At 34.8% G+C, this 18922-nt stretch overlaps 3 protein-coding genes across 3 annotated transcripts; 1 reads left to right on the top strand and 2 right to left on the bottom strand.

Annotated features, from left to right (window-relative positions):
- The first annotated feature begins 473 nt into the window (after window positions 1-473).
- LOC135803255 (facilitated trehalose transporter Tret1-like) lies at window positions 474-6709 on the top strand. The gene is made up of 4 exons (XM_065316852.1): window positions 474-1091; window positions 3101-3233; window positions 4213-4550; window positions 5480-6709. The coding sequence occupies exons 1-4, from the start codon at window positions 1014-1016 to the stop codon at window positions 6446-6448; spliced, it is 1518 nt and encodes a 505-aa protein (XP_065172924.1). The 5' UTR covers window positions 474-1013; the 3' UTR covers window positions 6449-6709.
- Nipsnap (protein nipsnap) lies at window positions 6442-8288 on the bottom strand. Its single transcript, XM_065316857.1, has 4 exons — window positions 8082-8288; window positions 7845-8018; window positions 6744-7183; window positions 6442-6672 (listed from the first exon to the last, which is right to left on the bottom strand). The coding sequence occupies exons 1-4, from the start codon at window positions 8129-8131 to the stop codon at window positions 6524-6526; spliced, it is 813 nt and encodes a 270-aa protein (XP_065172929.1). The 5' UTR covers window positions 8132-8288; the 3' UTR covers window positions 6442-6523.
- Window positions 8289-9251: 963 nt separating this feature from the next.
- LOC135803254 (bleomycin hydrolase) lies at window positions 9252-12335 on the bottom strand. The gene is made up of 4 exons (XM_065316851.1): window positions 12163-12335; window positions 11404-11957; window positions 9663-10259; window positions 9252-9597 (listed from the first exon to the last, which is right to left on the bottom strand). The coding sequence occupies exons 1-4, from the start codon at window positions 12170-12172 to the stop codon at window positions 9385-9387; spliced, it is 1374 nt and encodes a 457-aa protein (XP_065172923.1). The 5' UTR covers window positions 12173-12335; the 3' UTR covers window positions 9252-9384.
- Between the last annotated feature and the right edge of the window lie 6587 nt (window positions 12336-18922).

The raw sequence follows: 18922 nt of genomic DNA, 5'->3' as shown, positions 1-18922 counted from the left end.
TAACAAATCAGTTAAAGATAACTAAACTTCGATAGTTACCTAACACAAAAAGGTTATCCAGGCTTATCTTATCGCCATTGCGTGGAGTAATCATTCGTTGACGACACAGAAAGCGATTAATAAACTAAAACGAAACAAAAGGGCAAACGACAACAAAAAAACACAATATCTACACGATTACGCCAACTTTTCGCTGTTGACTGTGACTCTGACACTGAAGCTCACGCTTCCACTATGTTTCGCATAAATCGATAACAGATTAAGCAATTCAACGCGCAGCGCATCACAAAACATGAAATTTTACTGATTTTAATATGAAAACAAGGCTGAAACAACTTGAATGATTGTAAATTGTAATATTTAGCGTTGATTAGGTGTAATTGTCACGCCTCGAGCGTTTATTACATCAATTTCGGCTTTGTTTTATCAGAGAGAATAGAATTGTGTTTTAATTACGAGCGGCGGCGACGAGCGAGCGCGTTTTAATTTCGCGACCAGATGTCTATGCGCACATTCGACGCCGGAGGCTGAGACCACGCTGAAGGCTACAGTTTGAACAGTTTGAAGTTTTAAGTAATAATACATACGATTGCTGACGGTTTACAGTTAGCGCATTGGTAACGAAATATAATTAACACATTATTTCGACATTTTCAACGGGTAAAAACTTTAAATATTAAATATTTCACTACATACTTGAATAAATCAACTAAAAACACAAAAAAGTTAAAAACGCGCAGTAGTAGAAATTTTGTTGAGTAAAGTGCTTAGTATGTTATACGTGTGTAGAAAATGAAAACCGGTTGAGTCTTGGAGTTTAACACAAAGAGACAACAAGATACTCATCGTTGTTGGATGCGGCGAGCCGGAAATAAGCACAATATTGCTTCTTAAATGGAAAATAATCACATTGTAAATATTTGTGTGTGTATAATTTACATGGCGCGCGGCTGAGTGATTCAGAGTAATATAAAATATAAATAAAAACAATACAAGTGGAAAATTGCGGTACAATGGGTGAGAAGTCTGAGACGACGCCATTTCGAACGGTCACGCCGGGTGGTAATCAGAAGAGATCAACATGGAAACAAGTAAGTTAATTTAAATTAGTAAAAATTGTAGGATTAGTGAGTGTTTATGTTAATTGTGAAAGAAATGTTGAGATTTTTTGATTTTTGAGAAAGTTATGAGTGTTTTTGGTACAACTTTCGTTTTTTTTTAAGAATTTTACTTAAAAAAACTTTAATTTGTATGTAAAGTAGCCTAATATTCTGTCAATTTGATTGACAACTATCCGCAACCATCATAACCTCCCATATTCTTAAAATAACTAAAAAAATACTAAAAACTATCAAATTTTTAAGTTTTAGACTTAATTATGATAGAAATTATGTAATTATTTGTTTTGGGAGAAAGTTTAGAGTGTTTTATGCGCAATTTTCGTTTTTTTTTTTTAGAATTTTGCTCAGAAAATCTTAGAAAATAAAGATTTTGACTTAAAAAACCTTATTTTGGTTGTAAAGTAGCATAATATTCTGTCAATTTGAATTACAACTATCGGCAACCACCATAACATCTAATATTCTTAATATAACCAAAAAAATACTAAAAACTATAAAATTTGTAAGTTTTAGACTTATTTCTAACAGAAACTTCGTGATTATTTGCTTGGTAAGAAAGTTACGAGTGTTTTTAGGGTAACTTTATATATATATTTAAATTTTGCTTAGAAAAGCTAAAAAAAGAAAAATTTTGAGGCAGATAATCTTATTTTGGTTGTAAAGTAGCCTAATGTTCTGTCAATTTGAATTACAACTGTCAGCAACCACCATTACATCTAATATTCTTAATATAACCAAAATCATACTAAAAACTATAAAATTTGTAAGTTTTAGTCCAATTTAGGAAAGAAATGTTGTAATTATTTGTTTTTTCAGGAAGTTAAAACTGTTTTTAGTACAACTTTCGGTTTTTTAATGAATTTTGCTCAGAAAAGCTAAAAAAAGAAAGATTTTAAGTTAAAAAATGTTATTTTGGTTCTAAAGTAGCCTAATATTCTGTCAATTTAAATGACAACTATCGGCAACCATCATAACGTCTCATATTCTTAATATAACCAAAAAATAACTAAAAACTATCAAATTTCTAAGTTTTAGACTTATTTATGACAGAAACTATGTGATTATTTGCTTTACAAGAAAGTTATGAGTTTTCTCAGCGCAACTTTCCATTTTTTACAGTAATTTACTCACAATAACCAAAGAAACAATGAAATTAACTTTAAAAAACCAGTGACAGTTATAAAATAGCCTAATATTCAATCAATCTGTAAAAAATTATCAAAAAAATGTCAAAAACCATCATAATCATCAATATTCTCAACATAACATAACTAAATTCATTAATTTACTCATATTTTCATTTCTTTAAATATTTAACATATTCCATTGCCTTTCTATCAACAAAATTCTCTAGATAATCCAAAAATGCATAACACCCACATCATTATCCACCAAACAGATAATAAAAACCGAAAATCCCGAATATTTCCACGTTCCCAAACAAACATCATTTCCCAACATTTTTCCACATAATAATAATATAATAGGATTAGCGCATTTTTATGTATCCACGGCTTAATATTCAAGGAATCACGCCGCATAAACAATTCCCGGCACAGATTCGCGCTGCAAATGGAAATTCTCCGATTTTCGTCGCGTGTGGAGAAAAATGAAATTGCATCACTTCAAACGAATCACACACAATAAACCCTAATCTATTCCAGGTGATATCAAAGCGTCATTGAGCGTGAGCGGTGTGTGCGCGGATTTATAATGTAATTCAAGAGACTCGCGAGATTAGCGTCTTGTTTTGTTTGATAATTATTTGCACGGCGCGTCCGTGAGATGAACAAGCATGTCGAATACTGATATTACAATCGGGTTATCATCTAGAAACACATCATAAACAATTATTACAAGTGTCAAGTACAAATAGAATTGTTATGACATAAATACTTACTATTTTTATGATTTTGTAGATTATATTATGGAAATGCGAAAATATAATGATTTTTTTACCTTTTTTTCTTGGTTTTTAGGTGATATTAGCCCTTGTGGCATACTCAGCCTCTTTGGCACCGAGCATGAGTATTGGTTTCTCTGCTGTGGCCATTCCTGCACTCATATCTGATGAAGTTGCGCCGTTGACAATGAGTCAAGCATCATGGTTTGGTAAGAAGTTTAAATTACCATAAGGCCTTGTTTTAACCTCAAATTTCACACAATATGAATGTTTTTCCTTTGAAACTTGATATTAAATTCACAATTTTTGATAATTAACGCAGTTGGTTTAAATTTTCACAAGATATTCGCAGAAATTTCTCGTTTTTCGAAGCAAAACAATGATTTTTATGTTTAAATCTTTGTTTTAAAGAGGTTTAACACTCCGATATTACACTTTCTTTAATTTTTGAGGTTATGTTTTGTACCTACATGCGACAACATGTTGCTGTAATGACAGAAATGTTGTGATTCTTTGTTTTTAAGAAAGTTATGAGTGTTTTTAGTTCAACTTTCTATTTTTTAAAGAATTTTGCTAAGAAAAGCTAAGAAAAGGAAGATTTTGAGGCAGAAAAACTTATTTTGGTTGTAAAGTAGCCTAATATTCTGTCAATTTGAATGACAACTGTCGGCAACCATCATAACTTCCCATATTCTTAATATAACCAAAAATACACTAAAAACTATAAAATTTGTTAGTTTTAGACTTATTTATGACAGAAATGATGTGATTATTTGCTTTGAAAGAAAGTTACAAGTGTTTTTAATGTAACTTTCAATTTCTTAAAGAAATTTTCTCAGAAAAGCTAAAAAAAGAAATATTTCGTGTTAAAAAATAATTTTTTGGTTGTAAAACTGGTTAATATTCTGTCCATTTGAATGACATCTGTCGGCAACCATCATAACCTCTCATATTCTAAACAACCAACCAAAATAACACTAAAAATTAACAAATTTGCAACTTTTAATCTCATTTCTCTCATAAAATATTAAATTATTTAATTTATAAGAAAGTTACGACCATTTTAACTCCTAATTCCTATTTTTAAAGAAATCCACTCTCAAAAAACTAAATTTTAACCTCATTCTTTCTTCCTCCATTAAAATTACACCCAAAAACCACTAATTTCCCTTTTTTACATTTTTACAGCATCTATTGCCTCGATAGCCACACCCCTCGGCTGCCTAATATCAGGCCCAACCTCCGACCGCCTCGGGCGAAAATCCGTCCTCCTAATGGTAAACCTAATCACCTTCATCGGCTGGATAACAATCGCCGTGGCAATGGACTTGAAAGACGCACGCTATGCCACACTAATCGTCGGCAGACTTCTCACTGGATTCAGCACAGGCTTCGCCAGCATGCCTCCTGTTGTCTACATGTCAGAAGTATCCACGCCTCGATTACGAGGAGTTTTCACCACGGCCAATGGCGTATTCTTCGCTATTGGAATATTAACAGTTTATGTCTTCGGAGCTATATTCCCAGTAAGAATTCATGTTACATCATATTTATAATATAAAAATCGTATATAAGAATCGTAAAATGTGTTTGTAAGCGCATAACTCAACAACGCCTTCAGGAATTTTGCTATTTTTTTGTTTAAAATGTCGGTTAAAGTCCAAAGAAGGTTTTTACAGCGAGAAAAATTAGAATAATTGACGGGAAAACCCTAAAAACAGCGTTTTTCTAAAGAATAAAAGCTGGCAATGAAATTCAATCATAGTTATAGTTAAATATTTGAATTCCAGATGGCGTTGAAGTGCATTTCGAGCAATTTTTATATAAAACTAGCTTTAACCCTTGGCTTCGCTCGCGAATATCTAAAATAATGAAGTTGCTTCCGTACGCGTCTGTAGTCGCAGAAGAAGTAACAATGAAGTAGAATGGCGGGAAGTTTAAAATGGCTGAAAGTATAGTCTATGGAAGTATAGTGTACAGTCTCCATAGTGTAGTCAATTGGATTTGATGTTGACGTAGCTGTCGGTAATACAGTGTGATAATACAGTGCGATGGCACTATAGTACTTAGGTTTGAGCTTCATTGCTGGAATGCTAGATGGCGTTAAAGTAGTCAAATAGCCAGATGCAGAGGTATTATTGGCTAAACTATTTCTTTATTTTATTTCAAAAATAATTTTTTTTATTAAATAAAAAGTAGCCTATAACCATTCGGGGACCACTAAGAATATGTGTACAAATTTTCATGATGATCGGTTAAGTAGCTTTTGCGTCAAAGTGTAACAAACATCAGGACTTTCGCATTTATAATATTAGTAGGGATTAATTTCTTTGCAATAAAATCTCGAATCTTTTGATAGAATTGACATATACTAAGTCTAAAACAAAAAAATCGCGAATAAAAACTACTTCCTATCAAAAAATATAAAAACTAATAAAAAAAATCTAACTTCCAGGCTAGTTGTGGTACTGTCGCCGTGCTAACCGCCATCTTACCATGCATATCCATGGTCCTAGTCACATTCATCCTCCCCGAAACACCGCAATGGCTCGTCACCAACAACCGCATCGATGAAGCCAGCACGAACATGCAACGCATCTACGGATACACCGAATACACTCCGGAGATCTACAACGACATCCAGGACCTCATCCAGCGTCGCGAGGCGAACAAAGTCACACTGAAAACATCCACGGAGAATTTATCAAGAAAAATCCAAAAATTCTTCGAGCCATTCAGGCGCCCAACGTGTTACAAACCATTCTTAATCGTACAAACCTTCTTTTTCTTTCAACAATTCACCGGGACATTCGTAATAGTCTTCTATGCGATTGATATAGTCGAAGAGGCAGGTGTACAGATTAACTCATACATCGCCATTGTTTTAATAGCATTCGTGCGGTTCTTAGGCGCTGTTTTAGTCTCGTTTATAAGTCGAAACTATGGCCGTCGTCCAATCTCGTTGATTTCCGGTGTTGGTATGACATTCACAATGTGTTTACTAGCTGTTTATTTACACCAACAGTGGCAGGGTGTGTCATGGCTGCCATTTGCCTGTCTCATGGTGTATTTCTTCACGAGTACGTTGGGTTTCATAACTATGCCGTTCGCATTGGCAGCGGAGTGCTTCCCAGCGGAGATCAAAGGCACTGTCACTGGTGTCATCACATGTTTCGCGTATTTGTTTAATTTTATCGTCGTGAAGATTTATCCGTCGTTGATTGTAGGCATTGGCGCGTTTGGTACGTTTATGTTTTATGGATTGTTTAGTGCTGCAGGCACGTTGTTCGTTTATTTCTTACTGCCGGAGACTAAAGGTAAGACTCTCGCGGAGATTGAAGAGTATTTCGGGGGGAAGAGTAAATGTAGTCAAATACAAAATGGCGATGAGAGTGTGCACGAGAAAATGTTACAGGCTTCGTAGATTAGCTTTATATTATTGTAACATTGTGTATATTATATGTTTTCGATACAAAAAATATCTCTGCGTACCTACCTGTTATTGTGTCGGCGAGAATTCGGTGGGGACCAGAATACGACAATGCATCTCGCGGATTAATGGAACAGTATAGGCAACACACTCATCCCAGCCGGGTGTGCGCCATGCGCTTTCACGGGTTTCTTTACGAGTGTTTAAATCTTTATAACCTAAAAATTTAACCAAAAAAAAATTTAAAAAACATAATTTTTTACTTATTAATATAAATATTTTTACTTACACCAGATGTGATGCACATTATACAGTCTCCCAATCTGACTGAAGAACCCAGCGAAGGGTTCCTGGTTGTTTTGTCTGACTTTAATGGCGCGGGCCCAATTGTTGCCCCATTCAATCATGGTGCCTGGTTTGAGGGCATACGAACGTATTTCGTAGATGTTTTTCGCAGGTTTTTTCTCTATTCCTGGCCAGTAACTGAATGCGAGTAGATACTGTAGATGTCTGGAACGCATTAGTTTAGCTTGTTCTTCTTGTAGTTTGATGTAGTCGGAGTTCTCGGCGAGAATCTGCGTGGTTTCGTCGATTGTTTGGAACCCGCCGCGGAATTGCCATAAATGCAGAGCTTGGTCTTGGTCGCCGACGTTGACAGTCCAGGAACCTACTAGGTCCACTCCATCGTTGATTTCTTTGATTGAGTTGAATAATTGCATGTGTTTTTTGCTAAACAGAAAGAAAACATGTTAAAATGTGTTTATAAATGTAGTGTAGCATTGAATTAATGAAAAATTTAGTCAAAAAGCTTAAAAATTGAAGATTTTGTCTTAAAAACTTATTTTGTCGGTAAAGTAGATTACTGTTCTGTCAATTTGATCGACAGCTGTCAATAATTAATATAACCTTTTATATTCTTAATGTATCCAAAAAACATACTAAAAACTATAAAATTTGTAAGTTTTAGACTTATTTATGATAGAATTATTTGCTTTTTGAGAAAGTTACGAGTGTTTTTAAGGTTATTTTCTATTTTTATAAAGAATTATCCTCAGAAAAGTTTAAAAAAGAAAAATTTTTAGTTAGAAAACCTTATTTTGGTGGTAAAACAGATTATTATTCTGTCAATTTGAATGACAGCTGTCAAAAACCATCATAACCTCTCATATTCTTCACATTATCATCAGAATATCATTTTTACTCAAATATTTAAGCTTAAAATCATCTTAAAAATGATGAAACACATGTAAAATACTAAAAATCCCAATATTTGTTATTTTTTGTTCCTAAACACAACAAAACCTCACTTTAACTCAACAAAAACTGAACCTTGTTGTAAAAAGACAACACCCTGTAACAACTAATAACCTCACTTTTATATCATACTCACACATTTTCTAAGTATTGTTTTTTACAATCCGGCCGATAATTGTGTGTTTGCAGCGAATACACAATTTCTTTATCACTCAGCATGCGACTATGCGACTCTTTCGTCGGCTCTATCTTGCGCACCATCAGTTTTGACAACCATTCTTGTTTTGTCGGCGTCGTTGAGATGCACCGACTGAAAACACATTCATCATTAACAATATTACAACAAAATTTAATAATTAAACTGTATGCTTACTTGATCCTCGTCGGCAAGTTCAAGTTTTTGATCAGTTTCAAGTTAGCCATGCTTGCGCTCTTCGCGTCGATTATTCAATCAGGGAAAAAAAAGCGAACAGCGATGGAAAGTTCCGACGACGCTACGCATTCGAAATGATAAGCGCACAAATGAAAACAGTGCACGCAGTAAACATTCTACGTAGTTCAACTACTACATGCATGTAGTAGTAGTAGTGTTGTTCATGTAGTGCATATCATATACATATCCCCCCAGTACGAACAGATGATGACATTGACATTTCATGGGGGGATAGAATTAACCTAACCTAAAATAATCACAAAATATTCAAAATCTCGCCTGAAAATGTCCACAAATCGTATTTACGTGAAAATTTACGCCGGTAATTTGATCTATGATCGTCTAGCGATCAATACCGCATCTTTGAAGCATTTTCAAGCCTCAGAAATGATAAAAACCAGCTCAAAAGTAGTCAATCTATACAGGCTGCGATTGAGTGGTGTTACTTTACACTGCCTTATAAAAGCACTCACAGAATGTCAACAATGTCGCGATGTAGTGTTAAACTACCTTTTAAACGTAAATAATATTGATAGGGTGCGGATACATTTGATGCCTTTGTCAAATTGTGAAGATACAATTGATTACAACTGGTAAGTTATGTAAAATTAAATAAAAACATAAAAATTTTATCAAAATCATTAAAATTTTCAGGAATGAAAAGTGTAATTATATGGTACGTGAGCGCTGTGAATTGGACCACACCCTATCATGGTTATCCACACTCGGCGGTGCATTTTCCGCACTTGGAGATTATTTTGTTGATTGTGCAGAGACAGCCGCAAAAATCTCCGCGCATCAATTCCAGTTGGCGCTGCGTTTGGGTGATGCTAACATCGCAGCACGTTGTAGACTCTATTACGCGTTGAGTCTCATACAAAAGAAAGAATTCCAGCTATCAAAACGCTTAATTCTAAATGAATATCACACTGCAATGAGTGATACAATCCTCGACCATAGACTAATCAAAATGTGTAAAGGAATCTGGTCGAAATTGAAATACGAATCATCTTTACACCGCAAACCGAACAAAAACAAACAAATATCATGATAATTATTAAAAAATGACGGGGATTATTGTCTTGTTTGTTGGTTATTGTTAATTTCGCATTAATTATTTATGTAATGTAATATATGGCATCTCATATTCTGATATCCGCTCTTAATCTCAGGTAATTTCTTATGTTCTTATGTTAAAATACGATTCAAGTGTTTCGAGATTATTCGTTCATTTCACGAGATTTTAAGCGAGTGTGCCCATTGGGTCCCATGCAGGCAACACAATTGGCTCCTGCTTGAACACGTCCATTACACTCGCCGGCACGTACTTCTTATCCACGACAACTTCGAAGACAAACTCGTGGAACCATGGCACGGACATCACGATGTATCCTTTCTCGCCTCTGTCCTCACCCCAGGAGTTTTCCACGCGTAATTTCGTAACTTCACCTTGACCCTGCATTAAATATGAATTTTGAGGTTAGGTTTTTAATTTTAAGGTTATGTTTATATTATGCTTACATTTGTCTGCACAGCGGTGAAAACCATCGCGTGCGTCATGGAACTATCACCATACAGCAACCTGTCGGCTTTGGTCATGGTCTTCTGAATATCCAGATTAAAAACCAGCGGGAAATCATGGACATCTAGATCTAATATTCCGAGTTTACCAGCGAAGCGTTTGGATACCTCGCAGCCGAACCACACCGGTTCGCCATCTTTAATACTCTTCGCTGTTAGTTCCAATAAGAGTTCAGCTGGTTGATTGTTGTAAATGCATCGACGGCCGCCGACCATGTTCCCAAGACAATCTACGGTGTAAACATTGCCGAAAGGATTCGTGGGGCGTGGATCCGTCACCAGGCAGACTTTGTCTTCGATGTTGAAGACTGGTTTAATATGCGTTTCGTAGAATTCGCGTGGGGTGATGGGGCCGACTGAGTGGTAGGCTTTGTTTTTGTCGTAGTACTCCCAGGTGAATTTCTCGCTGGGCACGCCGAGGCAGATGCCCACCACGCGGAAAATGTTGAGCATTTGGTCCTCGATGAGCATCTTCACGTCGGCGTCCGATGCACCGGAGCTGATTTTATCTCGGATTGCTTTTGCGTATTCTCTATGCTAGAAAATGGTAAAATTTAGTGAATTTTAAGGTTTTTTTGTCATTTTAATGAGGAAATAAGTTAATTTTGGGTGATTTATGTAAGTTTAAGCTTAAATCTTTAGTTTTTCATACATTTTTTGTTGTAATAAGCCAGTAATTGATCAATTTGAGTCAAAAAATCGTGAAATAATCGATTTTTCATAAATTTTTTATCGAAAAACAAAGATTTAAGATTAAACTTAGACAAATTCCCCTAATTTTTTTCATTTTCGCGTTAAAAATCCCTAGAAAATAATTTTTACAAAAACTCTAGCATTTTATGTAAGTTTAAGCTTGAATCTTTCGTATTTCATACATTTGTGGATGTAATAAGCCAATAACAGCTTAATTTTCACCTAAAAATCGTGAAATAACCGATTAATCATCAATGTTTCATCCAAAAACAATGATTTAAGATTAAACTTGCATAAATTCCACTAAATTTACTTCTTTTCTTGTTAAAAATTCCCTAGAAACTTGAATTTTACGAAAATCAATGCGTTTTATGCAAGTGTAAGCTTGAATCTTTAGTTTTTCATACATTTTTTGTTGTATTAAGGCAGTAATTGCTTAATTTGAGCCTAAAAATCATGAAATAATCGATTTTTCATAAAATTTTCATCAAAAAACAAAGATTTAAGATTAAACTTAGACAAATTCCCCTAAAATTTCTTATTTTCGCGTTAAAAACTTGATTTTTTACAAAAACTCTAGCGTTTTATGTAAGTTTAAGCTTGAATCTTTAGTATTTCATACATTTTTTGATGTAATAAATCAATAACTGCTTAATTAGCGCCTAAAAATAATGAAATAATTGATTATTCATTAAAATTTCATCCAAAAACGAAAGATTCAAAAATAAACTTACATAAATTCCCCTAAATTTTCTTATTTTCGTGTTAAAAATCCCTAGAAACATGAATTTTACAAAAACCATTGCATTTTATTTAAATTTAAGCTTGAATCTTTAGTTTTTCGTACATTTCTTAAAGTAATAAACCAATAACACCTTAATTTTTACCTAAAAACCATAAATATCCAAAGATTCAAGATTAAACTTACTTAAATTCCCCTAAATTTCCCCATTTCCACATAAAAATCCCCTAGAAACTTTTAACTCACTTTGCTTTTAAGTATCGAATTGAGCCGCATACTCTGCTCGCAACTAAACGTCTCCGGAAAGTTCTTCTTCGGCATAACACCATACTTAGTAATGAGATTCACCAGCATATCCCACTGGCCGCCATCACTCGTCGGATCATTAAGTAGAAAAGACATGAGTCGCCCATCGATGGACTCCCCGCGCTTCGTAACCTCAGCGACATTATTCAAAAAAAAGTTACTGCGTTCGATCTTATCCCAGAAGAAAAGATAGCCCTGGCTGAACTCGAACTCCTCCACGGTGAGCTTCTTCATGAATGGCACACGCATCGCATTGAGCACAGCGAATATCCAGCAACGCCCGCTGCTCTTCTGATTCGTGGTGGGTTTCACCTCGTCGACTTTGTGATTGAAGACGTGGAGGGGTTCCTCGAGGTATTTGCGACTAAGGCACACGTCGAAGGGGTCCACGCGCGAGCACACGTTCTGCGCGAAGATGTTTTTCTTATCCGAGGCGAAGATGGTGCGCATCTTGGCGATGACGTCCTTGTCGAGTGCTTTAACAACAGGTTTAACTGACCATTACATAGAATAAAATAGATTAGATTTTTTTATTGGGGATAATGTGGTTGTGGGGTTGTGGTGTTTTGGGGGGACTTACACGAAGGCGGCACCTTGCGCTGCCCCAAGGTGCTCCGGCACATCGTCCGTGTGAGAAATAAGCGTGTGAAAGACATGCTGGACGGCAGGTTGGAATTTTGATCGCTTGATGTTACTTACGTGTCTCCATGTTTTTTTTTTTTTTGCTAACTACAACTTGTGGCGCGCGTGTGAGTTGATGTTTGTTTGCGCTGTATGATGTGACGGAGACGCTTCGTGGTGGACGACAGTCGCAAGTCACTCGCTTCGCCGTTTGACAACCGACGACTGCGGGGATGTGCCGGCCGGGTACGTGCACCGACCTGTAACACACTGGATCATATATAATACACATCTGGTAATGGATAGTGTAGAATGAAGTTTGAATCAGAGCGCAACTTTTGAATATTATCAAGTAAATCATGTGTGTAATCATGTGGTGAGGTAATTTAGTGATGTGCTTACCATCACTACTTTTTTCGAGTTGTTGACAGGTGTAATAAGCATGCGCAGTAGTACAATCGACATTTTCTAGGGTTTTTCTTTCCTATTGCTCTTTTTTTAGTTCTGTCAGTTGCCCGTTGTGGTCGTCGCCATTTTGGATTAATTTTAAAGCTGGTTTCTTTTGATCTTCTTGCCATACACTTAAAAGTAGATTTTAAAACTTATGGTATATATATATATATATATTTAGAATATATTTATTGATAAAGTTAACGTGATATTAGATTACAATTTGGTGAGAGTTGGACATGTTGATGGCGAAACATGTCAAACTCTCCCAAACCTAAATTTGTGGAGTAAAAGATCGTTTTTCAATTGCGAATATCTTGTTAACTAAAAGAGATAATTAGGATCTGATTGCAGCATCTTAATCTACGGACCATTCTCCATAAGATAGGATAGTTAAAACGGAAATCTGAGAGATGAAATTTTCATTCTTAAGAAAAAGTTGCCAAGGGGGGGTGCTTGATACTTTTTTTCGACGATTTTCAATAATTCATATCTCTTAAACTAAAAGAGATAGCTACCAACAAATCGCTGATTATGAAAGATTGGAAAATTCTCTATCAGATAAAAATATAAAATAATTATATTTCCAATAGTAAAAGGTCGAAAAACGCGATTAAAAGTGCTAAAAAGTGACATTTTTCAATTTTTGACGATTTTTTTCAATCGCGAATATCTCGTAGACAAAAAGAGATAATTAAGATCTGATCGCAGCATCTTAATCTATTGGACTATTTCATAAGATAGGATAGTTAAACGGAAATCTGGAGAGGTAAAATTTCTTTGCCTTAAGAAAAATTGTATAAGGGGGGTGCTTTGATACTTTTTCGACGATTTTCAATAATTCATATCTCTTTAAACTAAAAGCGATATCAACCAAGCGAAATTGTTGATTATGAGAGACTGGAAAATTCTCTACTGTGATAAAAAATATAAAACAATTATATATTTCCAACAGTAAAAGGTCAAAACGCGACTCAAAAGTGCAAGTGAAAAGTGACATTTTCTCAATTTTGCCCGTTTTATACAATCGCGAATATCTCTCGTAGATTAAAAAGAGAAATAAAAGCAACGAATGGCAAGGTCTTAATCTACGGGAAATTCTGTATAATATGAGTTAGTTAAATTGGAAATTCGAATTCAGTAGCATATGTCTTTTGAACTATACGCGCTAGCGACCAGCCGATCAAAGATCCCAACGTTCATAAATAAAAACTCCCGTTTAGCCACTTGATACTTAATGTACTATTAAATACAATTTAACACTGTTTTTTGACAGTTTATTTATCAAAAGTGGCTATAATTAATTGAACCACATTGAACTTTTCAGCAATGGGAAGTTTTCTTGCTAATCATTCTTTAATTTATACGCTAATTAATATGACAGTATCATATGTCATTGTTATAATCCAAATGTACCAAACGAATTATGGAGAAATATTTCAAAATATACTATGCTATGTTATCTAACACCTGCGTCCCCTAACCAGATGTTTACGCTGGCTGACAATTGTCTTCTTCCCGTTTAGTCGGTCGTGCGCGGTGGTGTTGTGAGCTCGTGTTTTGTTTTGTTAGTCTCTTCGTAGCTATTAATTGCGTTTCTTTAAAGTATTAATGTGATAATGGTATGGACGACAAATGAATTTTACAGCGAGTGTAGCTTTATGGTGTTATTGAATTGTCGGGACAATTTGAAGGGAATCGGATTTTTAGTGACTTATCCAAATATTTGTTAAGCTGCCGGCGGCTACCGTTTGCTTACTAATATGTCGGAATTGGTATTACTATATATTATTTTATGTATTCAATTGTTTATTTGTTTAAGCAAATATTTTTACTGTTGCACGGAAAAGACAATTAAGTGATCGGACGTTAATGCAAATTAGAACTATTATATTCATTAATTTTTTGTTTAGCGGGCGAACAATTCGCTATCGCAGGGACAACAGATCTTTAACCAAACTGTAGGTATTAAAATTCTTTATAATTTTCAAAAGCTAACTTGTAGGTTGAACCCTCCAAAACCTACAAAATGCTCCTTGTGTGTTTTAGCTCGACTGATTTTGTGGTTTTTTTGCTATAGCGGGCGAACGCCAAGCCGGAGGACAACCGTTCTTTTCACCAAATTGTATTGGAAATTTTTATTATTTTCATATATATTTGTTAGTTTATCCTCGGGAAACCTGCGGCTGCCAAAATGCCTCCTTTTTGTATTTTTTGCTCATCAAATTTTGTTTTTTTGTTATATAGCGGACGAACGCCATGTCGGAGGACAAACCGTTCTTTTCACCTCAAATTGTAGGTGGGTATTGAAATTTTTATTATTTTCATATATAATTTGTTAGTTTATCCTCGGGAAACCTCTCAAAATGCCTTTTTGTATTTTTTTTGCTCATCTAATTTTGTTGTTTTTTTGTTATAGCGGGCGAACGCTATGCTGGAGGACAAACCGTTCTTTTCAAATTCAAAATTGTAGGTATTGGAAATTTTATTATTTTCTATATAATGGTTAGTTTATCCCTCGGGAAACCTACAAAATGCCTTTTTGTATTTTTTGCTCATCAAATTTTGTTTTTTTTTATATAGCGGGCGAACGCTGTCGTGAGGACAAACCGTTCTTTCTCCAAATTGTGGTATTGAAATTTTTATTATTTCATATATAGTTTGTTGGTTTATGCTCAAAAACCTAATAAAATGCCCCTTTGTATTTTTTTGCCTATCAAATTTGTTTTTGTTATAGCGGGGCGAACGCCAAGTGTCGGAGGACAACCGTTCTTTCACCAAAATTGTAGGTAATTTAAAATTTTTATTATTTTCATATATAGTTTGTTGGTTTATCCTCGGGAAAACCCTCAAAAATGCCTCCTTTTTGGTGTATTTTTTTGCTCATCTAACTTTGTTGTTTTTTGTGTTATAGCGGGCGAACGCCATGCAAATGGGAGGACAACCGTTCTTTTCACCACATTGTAGGTATTGAAATTTTTATTATTTTTATATATAGTTTGTTGGTTTCTCCCCTCGGGGAAACCTACAAAAAATGCTCTTTTTGTATTTTGCTCATCTAATTTTGTTGTTTTTTTTGATATAGCGGGCGAACGCCATGCCGGAGGACAAACTGTTCTTTTCTGCCCGTAAATTGTGGTGGTATTGAAATTTCTTTATTATTTATATATAGTTTTGTTACGTCCTCGGGAAACCTACAAAAATGCCCTTTTTGTATTTCTTTTTTGCCTAATAAATTTTTGTTGTTTTTGTTATAGCGGGCGAACGCCATGCCGGAGGACAAACTTTCGTTCTTTCACCCACAAATTGTGGTATTGGAAATTCGTTATTATTTCATATATAAATTGCTTTTCGTTTCATTCCTCTTCGGGAAACCTGTACGAAAATGCCATTTTTTCTATTTTTTGCCTATCAAATTTTGTTGTTTTTGTTATAGCGGGCGAACGCGCCGGAGGACAAACCGTTCTTTCACCAAATTGTATTGGAAATTTTATTATTTTTGCTATAATTTGTTGGTTTTCCTCGGGAAACCTTCTCAAAATGCCTTTTTGTATTTTTCTGCTCATCTAATTTTTGTTGTTTTAATAGCGGGCGAACGCTATGCCGGAGGACAAACCGTTCTTTTCACCTAATTGTAGGTATTGAAATCTTTATTATTTTCATATATAGTTTGTTGGTTTATCTTCGGGAACCTACAAAATGTCCTTTTGTATTTTTGCTCATCTAATTTTGTTGTTTTTGTTATAGTGGGCGAACGCCATTCGAGGACAAACTGTTCTTTCTACCAAATTGTGGTATTGAAATTCTTTATTATTTTCATATAATTTGATGGTTTCTCCCTCGGGAAACCTCTTCAAAATGCCTTTTGTATTTTCGCTCATCTAATTTTGTTGTTTTTTGTATATAAGTGAACGCTATGCCGGAGGACAAACTGTTCTTTCACCAAATTGTGGTATTTGGAAATTCTTATTATTTTCTTATATATACTTTTGTTGGTTTATATCCTCGGGAAACCTAAGCAAAAATGCCTTTTGTATTTTTTGCTCAATAAATTTTGTGGCTTTTTGTTATAGTGGGCGAACGCTATGCCGAGTATTGCAACCGTTCTTTCTGGCACCAAATTGTGGTATTGAAATTTTTATTATTTTCGTATATAGTTTTGTTGGTTTATTCCTCGGGAAACCTACAAAATGTCCTTTTTGTATTTTGCTCATCTAATTTTGTTGTTTTTTTTGCTATAGCGGGCGAACGCCATTCCGGAGGACAAACCGTTTTTCACCAAATTGTGGTATTGAAGTTCTTATTATTTTCATATATAATTTGTTGGTTTCTCCTCTGGGAAACCTTCAAAAATGCCCTTTTGTATTTTTTCGCTCATCTAATTTTTTGATGTTTTTTTGCAATAAGGGTGAACGCTGCCGGCGGGACAAACCGTTCTTTCTGCTCCAAATTGTAGGTATTGGAAATTCCTTTTATTATTTCTGTATACTTTTGTTAGTTTTATCCTCGGGAAACCTGGCTAAAATGCCCTTTTGTGTTTTTGCTCGACTGATTTCCTTTTTGTTGTTTTTCCTCTTATTTTTAGTGGGCGAACGCTATGCCGGATAGACAAAACTGTTCTTTCAAATTCAAAATTGTAGGTATTGGAAATTTTTATTATTTCTTATATATACTTTGGTTATTTATCCCCTGGAAACCTAAGCAAAATGTCCTTTTTGTGTATTTTTTTTGCTCCATCTAATTTTTGTTGTTTTTATATAGTGGGCGTGAACGTCATGCCGGAGGACAAACTGTTCTCAAATTCACATTGTGGTGTATTGAAATTTTATTATTTTCTTATATATAGTTTGCTGGTTTCTCCCTCGTCCTGGGCAAAATGCTCCTTGTATTTTACCTAATCTAATTTTGTTGTTTTTGATATAGCGGGCGAACGCTGCGCCGGAGTGCACAAACCGTTCTTTCACCAAATTGTGGTATTGGAAATTCCTTTTATTATTTTCATATATATAGTTTGTTGTCGCGCCCTCGGGAAACCTACGAAATGCTCTTGTATTTTTTTTGCTCAATAAATTTTGGCTTTTGCTATAGCGGGCGAACGCTACGTCGTATAATAAACCGTTCTTCTCCAAAATTGTGGTATTAAAATTCTTATTATTTTCATATATAGTTTGTTGGTTTATCCTCGGGAAACCTACAAAATGCTCTTGTATTTTTTTTGCTCATCTAATTTTGTTGTTTTTATAATCGGCGAACGCTATGCCGGAGGACAAAACTGTTCTTTTCACCAAATTGTAGGTATTAAAATTTTATTATTTTCTATACATAGTTTGTTGATTTATCCCCTCGGGAAACCTACAAAAATGCCTCTTTTTGTATTTTTTTTTGCTCATCTAACTTTTGTTGTTTTTTATATATAGCGGGCGTGAACGCTAGCGCCGAGGACAAACTGCTCTTTCACCACATTGTAGGTAATTTTTGAAATTTTTATTATTTTCTATATATAATTTGTTGGTTTCTCCTCGGGAAACCTTCAAAATGTCCTTTTTGTATTTTTTCGCTCATCTAATTTTATGTTTTTGCTATAGCGTGGGCGAACGCCATGCTGGAGGACAAACCGTTCTTTCACCAAATTGTGGTATTGAAATTGCTATTATTTTCTATATGTAAATTGTTGGTTTATCCTCGGGAAACCCAGGCATGAAATTTTATTTTTCTATTTTTTTTTGCTCATCAAATTTTTGTTGTTTTTTGTTATAGCGGCGAACGCTATGCCGGAGGACAAACTGTTCTTTTCACCAAATTGTGGTGGCTGAAATTCTTTTTTATTATTTTCATATAATTTGTTGGTTTTCCCTCGGGGAAACCTTCAAAATGCCCTTTTTGTATTTTTCGCTCATCTAATTTTGTTGTTTTTGCCAGCGGGGCGAACGCCATGCCGGAGGACAAACCGTTCTTTCACCAAATTGTAGTAGGTATTGGAAATTTTTATTATTTTCTTATATACTTTGTTGGTTTATCCTCGGGAAAAACCTACAAAATGCCTCTTTTTTGTATTTTTTTGCTCATCAAATTTTGTTGTTTTTGTTATAGCGGGCGAACGCTGGCGCCGGAGGACAAACCGTTCTTTCTGCTAAATTCAAAATTGTAGGTATTGGAAATTTTATTATTTCTTATATAATTTGTTGGTTTCCTCCTCGGGAAATCTTCAAAAATGCTCTTTTGTATTTTTCTGCTCATCTAATTTTGTTGTTTTTGGTATTAGCGGCAAACGCCATGCCGGAGGACACAAACTGTTCTTCACCAAATTGTATGTATTGAAATTCTTTTATTATTTCTATATATAATTTGTTGGTTTCTCCCTCGGGAAAACCTTCAAAAATGCCCTTTT

Source organism: Atheta coriaria, unplaced genomic scaffold, assembly GCF_025399875.1.
Source record: "Atheta coriaria isolate IRGN ID8LTWV9N9 unplaced genomic scaffold, Caltech_Dcor_3.1 hic_scaffold_2_pilon, whole genome shotgun sequence".
NCBI lineage: Eukaryota > Metazoa > Arthropoda > Insecta > Coleoptera > Staphylinidae > Dalotia > Dalotia coriaria.
Note: the sequence above shows the minus strand (reverse complement) of the source record. Positions and strands in the feature narration are given on the sequence as shown.

What these genes read in the sequence shown, in the direction of transcription:
- LOC135803255 (XM_065316852.1), top strand. Translation starts at nt 1,014, where the DNA reads ATGGGTGAGAAGTCTGAGACGACGCCATTTCGAACGGTCACGCCGGGT. An exon ending in AGAGATCAACATGGAAACAA is followed by an intron (nt 1,092 to 3,100) that starts GTAAGTTAATTT and finishes CTTGGTTTTTAG; the next exon opens with GTGATATTAGCCCTTGTGGC. An exon ending in GAGTCAAGCATCATGGTTTG is followed by an intron (nt 3,234 to 4,212) that starts GTAAGAAGTTTA and finishes ACATTTTTACAG; the next exon opens with CATCTATTGCCTCGATAGCC.
- Nipsnap (XM_065316857.1), bottom strand. Translation starts at nt 8,131, where the DNA reads ATGGCTAACTTGAAACTGATCAAAAACTTGAACTTGCCGACGAGGATC. An exon ending in AACTTGCCGACGAGGATCAA is followed by an intron (nt 8,019 to 8,081) that starts GTAAGCATACAG and finishes ATGTGTTTTCAG; the next exon opens with TCGGTGCATCTCAACGACGC. An exon ending in AAACAATACTTAGAAAATGT is followed by an intron (nt 7,184 to 7,844) that starts GTGAGTATGATA and finishes CTTTCTGTTTAG; the next exon opens with CAAAAAACACATGCAATTAT.
- LOC135803254 (XM_065316851.1), bottom strand. An exon ending in ATTCGATACTTAAAAGCAAA is followed by an intron (nt 10,260 to 11,403) that starts GTGAGTTAAAAG and finishes ACCATTTTCTAG; the next exon opens with CATAGAGAATACGCAAAAGC. An exon ending in TCACCGCTGTGCAGACAAAT is followed by an intron (nt 9,598 to 9,662) that starts GTAAGCATAATA and finishes TATTTAATGCAG; the next exon opens with GGTCAAGGTGAAGTTACGAA.